General features: G+C 35.3%; 1 protein-coding gene across 1 annotated transcript; it reads left to right on the top strand.

Moving 5' to 3' along the window:
• Window positions 1,496-4,733, top strand: LOC109232499. The gene is made up of 7 exons (XM_019398270.1): window positions 1,496-2,186; window positions 2,518-2,944; window positions 3,244-3,331; window positions 3,414-3,700; window positions 4,088-4,308; window positions 4,391-4,567; window positions 4,657-4,733. Exons 1-7 carry the CDS (start codon window positions 1,496-1,498, stop codon window positions 4,731-4,733), a joined length of 1,968 nt encoding a protein of 655 aa, XP_019253815.1.

The following is a 6,224-nucleotide window of genomic DNA, read 5'->3' as shown; positions in this document are numbered from 1 at the left end:
TTCCTTAGTTTCGTTGAGCATGCTGATTTATTTTCTCTTATGTACATGAGCTATATGCCTTTTATATGTTGAGTTTTCAAGATTTATTGCTATTACTCATATTCTAAAATTGTTTTTCAATTGCCCTATTTAATTTGTTGGGAATTAGGTCTCAAAGGCTTGATATGTTGGTTTCAACTACATAATTGAAGCTTGTAAGATGTTAAAAAATAATAATTATGGGTGTCTGTTATTCTGTCATCTAGCAAAATAAAAAATTCTTTGAGCTTTATGGGTTTTTATTTGTTTCGTTTTACTTCTGATCTTCTTTAAATTTGTGTATAGTTTATATTGTTCCTTAATGGTTCTGCATATTTCTTTCTATTATGTTATATTGTGGACCAAACTAGTTGAATATTGGAATAGGAGGGGTTCAAATGGAGTGGAATTGATATTCTGGATTGGTAAAGCTAATTAAACTAGTTTGAGATTAAGACGTAGTAATTACAATTTGTATATAAGATTTATGTTTCAGTTATGATAATTCAGTAATATTTGTATTTTTTTTGATCTTTTTCTTTGACTCATGAGCTTTCTCCAAGATTATGGCACCTAGTAAGCAATGGATGCAACTTGTTGATAATCGGCTCGATGAAGCCTACTTAATCGGAGTGCAAAAGTTTTTGGATTATGCTTTTCAAAAAACAGGAGAAGAATATGAAATACGTTGTCCGTGTGTCAAATGTTGTAATACAACTTTAGGAACTCGTAAGACAGTTGAGACACATTTGAAAGTATATGGAATAATTCAAAATTATACTTTTTGGTATCATCACGGGAAAAAGTTAGGTGAGCCACTGTCAGAATCAGAAGATGAAGACGGTGATGAACTAGAAGAATGTGAAAGTGAAGATGAAGTACAAGAATTGTTGAGAGATCTATATCCTAATATTGATGGAAGAACCGTGCACACTGATTGTGATGATTTAATTGAAGAGGAACCAAATATTGAAGCAAAAAGATTTTACAGGCTATTAAAGGATTTCGAGCAGCCACTGTACCAAAATTCAAAAGCTTCAAAGCTTTCCTCTTTGATTAAATTGCTTCACATCAAAAGGGCGTTGGAGTAATGAGTCATTTACAATGTTATTGAAAATGTTAAAAGAGGAGTTGTTACCTGATGGTGCCGATTTGCCAAAATCGTATTATGAGGCAAAGAAGATAATTCAAGACCTTGGTCTTTCCTACAACAAGATTGATGCTTGTACTAATGATTGCATGTTATACTGGAAGGAGGATAGTTTACTTGATTCTTGCAAGGTTTGTGGTGCGTCTAGATGGAAAATAGATAGATATAGCAGGGAAACAAGGAATAAAAAAGGTAAGAAGATAGCATCAAAGACTTTACGCTATTTTTCATTAAAGGTTGTTTATGTCTACAAATACATCTACTTTAATGACATGGCATAAAGATAAAAGAGTTGATGATTGAATAATGAGGCACCCAACTGATTCAATGGCGTGGAAGTCATTTGATGAACTTCATCCTTCATTTGCGTCAGAGCCTCGTAATGTCCGACTTGGACTTGCTAGTGATGGATTTCAGCCATTTCGAAATTCAAAAACCTCATATAGCATTTGGCCTGTGGTTCTTATTCCTTATAATTTACCACCTTGGTTGTGTATGAAACAAGAAAATTTTATTTTGTCAATGCTTATTCCTGGTCCAAATAGTCCAGGAGATGCAATTGATATATATCTTCAACCTTTAATAGAAGAATTGAAGGAGTTGTGGGAAGTTGGCATTGTGACCTTTGATGCATCATCTAAACAGAATTTTAAGTTGCATGCTTCTTTGTTATGGACCATCAATGACTTTCCAGCCTATGGAAATTTATCTGGATGGAGTACAAAAGGAAAGTTGGCATGCCCATATTGCAATAAAGACACCTCGTCAATTCGATTGGCTAATAGTAAGAAGCAATGCTTTATGGGTCATCGACACTACCTTCCTCTTAGCCACAAATGGAGGAATGACAAGGATTCATTTGATGGTACAAAAGAGAAAAGGCTCCCACCAAAAATGCAGTCTGGTATTGAGATACTTAATCAAGTGCAAGATCTTGAAGGGATACAGTTAACAAATGATCCAAAGAAAAAGAAGAAGATATCACATGAAAATCGAAAGGATAATTGGAACAAGAAAAGTATTTTTTTGAACTTCCATATTGGAAGTCTCTCTTGTTGCGACAGAATTTGGATGTTATGCATATTGAAAAAAATATATGTGATAATATTATGAAAACAATCATGAATGTCAAAGGAAAGACCAAGGATACAATTAAAACTAGATTAGACTTGCAAGACATGAATATTAGGCCGGAATTGCACCCAATCCAATGAGGGGAGAAAGTTGAAGTTCCAACTGCATGCTACAATTGCCTCCTGAAAGTAAGCACAAATTATGCCAATTCCTAAAGAATTTAAAGGTTCCTGATGGGTTTTCATCTAATATTTCTCAATGTGTGAACCTGAAAGATCACAAGATATCTGGGTTGAAAAGTCATGATTGCCATGTTCTTCTGCAACATATACTCCCCCTTGCACTTCGTGGTATGTTATCCAAAGAAGTGTGTGAGCCGCTTATTGAGTTATCTTTATTCTTTAATGTGCTTGGATCAAGGGAGTTAAGGATTGATGACTTGAAACAAATTGAAGCGCAAATTCCCATAACGCTTTGCAAGTTAGAAAAGGTCTTCCCTCCTTCATTTTTCGATGTCATGGTGCACTTGCCTATTCATTTAGCTAGTGAAGCTAAGATTGCTGGACCTATTCATTATCGGTGGATGTATCCTGTGGAACGATGGTTATATTTTTTGAAATCTCTGATTGGTAATAGGGCATGTCCAGAAGGCTCTATTGCAGAGGGCTACATTGCTAATGAATGTATGACCTTATGTTCACGGTATCTGCATACGATTGACACAAAATTCAATCGGCCTGAATGAAATTATGATGGGGGTTTGAAAAAATCTAATGGAGGTTTACCTATGTTTTATCAACCTGGAAGTACTTTGGGAGCTAAAGAACAATGTGATCTTGAAGAATATGAATTGGAACAAGCACATATATACATACTGAAGAATTGCGATGAAGTCATACCATATCTCGAGTATGGAGAGTTCTTTCATATTGTCTCATTTTTCTTATTTCCTTTAGGGTAATTTTTTTATATGACATTTATGGTTCACTTCAAATTTGTAGAGAGTTTGCACAAACTCATGTGGATACTGCGCAGCACTTGTCTGATGCAGAATGGAACCGACAATTTATTGACTGGTTTAAAGTTAGGGTGAGTAATATATAAACATTAAATTTGACATTTTAATGTTGTATTACTAATTCTAAATTATTCAACTTAATCTTATTGATAGGTTGCACAATTGCATAAAGAAGATGATAGTCAGATCATGGAAGATCTGCTCTCACTTTCACGTGGTCCTACCCAATATACGACATATTTTAATGGTTACATTGTTAATGGATATAGATTTCATGTAGAAGATTATGATAAAAATTTAAGGACTCATAATTGTGGTGTTGTTGTGGTTGGTGAGAATGATAAAGATAGAGAGAACATTGATTACAATGGAATTTTAACAGATGTGATTGAATTGCAATTTCTCATGGGTAGAAGAGTGATTTTATTTCGATGTAATTGGTTTGATGTGTATGATAAAATAAAGGGAGTTAAAAAAGATGAGTATGACTTCGTGAGTGTTAATCCAGGGAGATTTTTGAAAACAAATGAACCTTTTATTTTAGCGGAGCAAGCATCTTAACTGTTTTATGCTATCGATAACTCCAACAAAGGTTGGCATGTAGTGAGGACGACTCAACCTCGGGATTCCTATGAGATTGTAAAACAAATGGATGATGATGTTGTAGACTTAGGAAATCCATCACAAAAGAAACGAAAAAGAACTAATGAGGTGAAGTATCTATTTATGAATTAGTATATTCATTGTTACATATACTGATGGCATGATTTCTTTTATTACTATATTGTCACCGTTGTCTTACTATTTTTACTTTTGGCTCTTTGTAGGTTCAATATGAAACCATCAAAGATTGAAAATGATGTGGACTCAAATATGAAGAGTACAACCAGATATGCGTTCGTCCCGCCGGCTGCTATAAGAAAGGGACAAGGACGAGGACGAGGACGAGGGCTTAGATCTTTGGTTGAGAAAGAGAATATGCCAATTAAGAGTTTATTTCCTCAATCTAGTGATCTTGTTAAGCAATACATCCAAACAATTGAAACAAGTAAGATATTTTAAATCTACTATTTTTAATGTGTACAACTGAATTTTAATGTTTAAATATTAGTAATATGATTTCGTTTCAGGTGCTGTTGGGAAGGGACGAGGACAAGGGTTTAAAAGCTCTACCATGTCTGCTAGTCAAGGACCGGGAACGATACGTAAAGACTCTATCGTTCTTGAGAAAGAGTATATGCAAATTGATAGTCCATTGCCTCCATCTACTGATCAAATTAAGCAATACACCCAAAAAGTTGAAGCTAGTAAATTTTTCCAAATCTGTGGTATTTTTAATTGTATATATTACTGAAATTAAATGCCAAAGTAATCTCTAAAACTTATTCACGACCAGGTTTTTGTCCGTCTCTAAAAGATAATTTAGGACCAGTTACAGTTCGTCGCTACGGACATTTCACGATGGAAATATAAAATTCATTCATCGTCTATTAGGGACGAGAAATGCAGTCTCTAAAGGTATTTAACGACCAGATTTTTCGTCCGTCGCTGAAGTGATTTAACGACCAGGTACTAAGACTTGTCGTTATTGACATTTAGCGTCGGAGGCTATTACAACGGGTTACGACCAGCCTTTACCCATCGTAATTTACCCTTTTAGGACCAGATTTCAACCTTTAGGGACCAGAATTCCCTTCCTTAAAGGCAGTTTTTCTTGTAGTGAAAGGCTAGCCTCAGTATGCCAGAGTTCAGAGGGTTCTCAAGAGGATCCCGAGGCAGTACACATACTAGAGGGGGCAGAACTTATTGACTAAGAATGAAATGGAAGTGCAGGACACATATTGAAAGAAATTTATTAAAGACTGGACTTAAAAGTCTGTGTATGAAAGCAATTAATAAGGTAATAGAGGTTGTCCGAAAAAAGTTGTTGTGATACACGCAGTCAAGTACTTCAGTAGTCACAGAGTCCAACTGAACTCAGTAGTCACACATGGGCCAAGGGTTTGGGAATACACAGGCATTTGACTGCCAACACATAACCCCAGTAAGGGTATTTGGACTGGTTTTGGACATGCTCAGAAATAGTTGAAACATGCATAATCACAAACCAATCAGGAAAAACATAGACTCAAAGAGGGGGATAGGGATTTGGGATTCATAAGAATGGTAAGCACACAGCAAGTAAAGAGAACAATTGTCCAGGCATGTTTGAATCACATAAGGGAATACATGAATTAAAAGGGAGGGGAGTCATACTAGCATGCTGATAATATAGCCTAACTACAAACTTCACAACAGAACCACAAGTAAAAGTCGGCTAGAAATAAAAGAAACTGAAACAAGAAGAGAAACATGTTGTTGTTGAGGCTCTAGGACATACCAGTGAAGATAGAAGCAAGCAGAATGAAGGAACCAAAGGGTACAGATGATTAGCCTTGGCTTGCAGCCGACTAATAGTAGCAAATAACACAAGGAAGAAAAGAGAAACAGAGATTTTTAAAAGAGAGGAGTTTTTGAAAGCCAAGTGCCAGTGCCTTGTTTGTGAAAGACTTAGAGTATTTATAGTTGAAAATAGGTAGTGGAATAAGGCAAAAATCAGAGTAGTACACTAATTTAAGAACTCAGAATCAATCAATCGGAGAATCAAGGAAGTACTTCCTTAAGTTAAGGGAATTAAAATCAAACGGAAAGATTCAGTACCATATAAAGCAGGAAGAAGAATCAGTGCACGATTAAATAAGGAAAGAGTCAAGGTTCAGTAGGCATAGAGTAGTCAATTAGGACCAAATTCAGAAAAAACCCAATTAAGGAAAGACTAAGTAAACAAAGTACCATGGTAAATAAGGTAATGAAGTCAGTTAATTTAAATAGACGAGGTAAAGCTTTAAGGGCTTTAAAAGAAGATCTTTCAATCACTATCAATTGAGGAAAATCAGAATCAATCATGGGGAGTCATGATTCTGT

This window comes from Nicotiana attenuata, chromosome 1, assembly GCF_001879085.1.
Source record: "Nicotiana attenuata strain UT chromosome 1, NIATTr2, whole genome shotgun sequence".
Taxonomy (NCBI): Eukaryota; Viridiplantae; Streptophyta; class Magnoliopsida; order Solanales; family Solanaceae; genus Nicotiana; species Nicotiana attenuata.
This window is presented reverse-complemented; position numbering and strand designations above follow the sequence as displayed.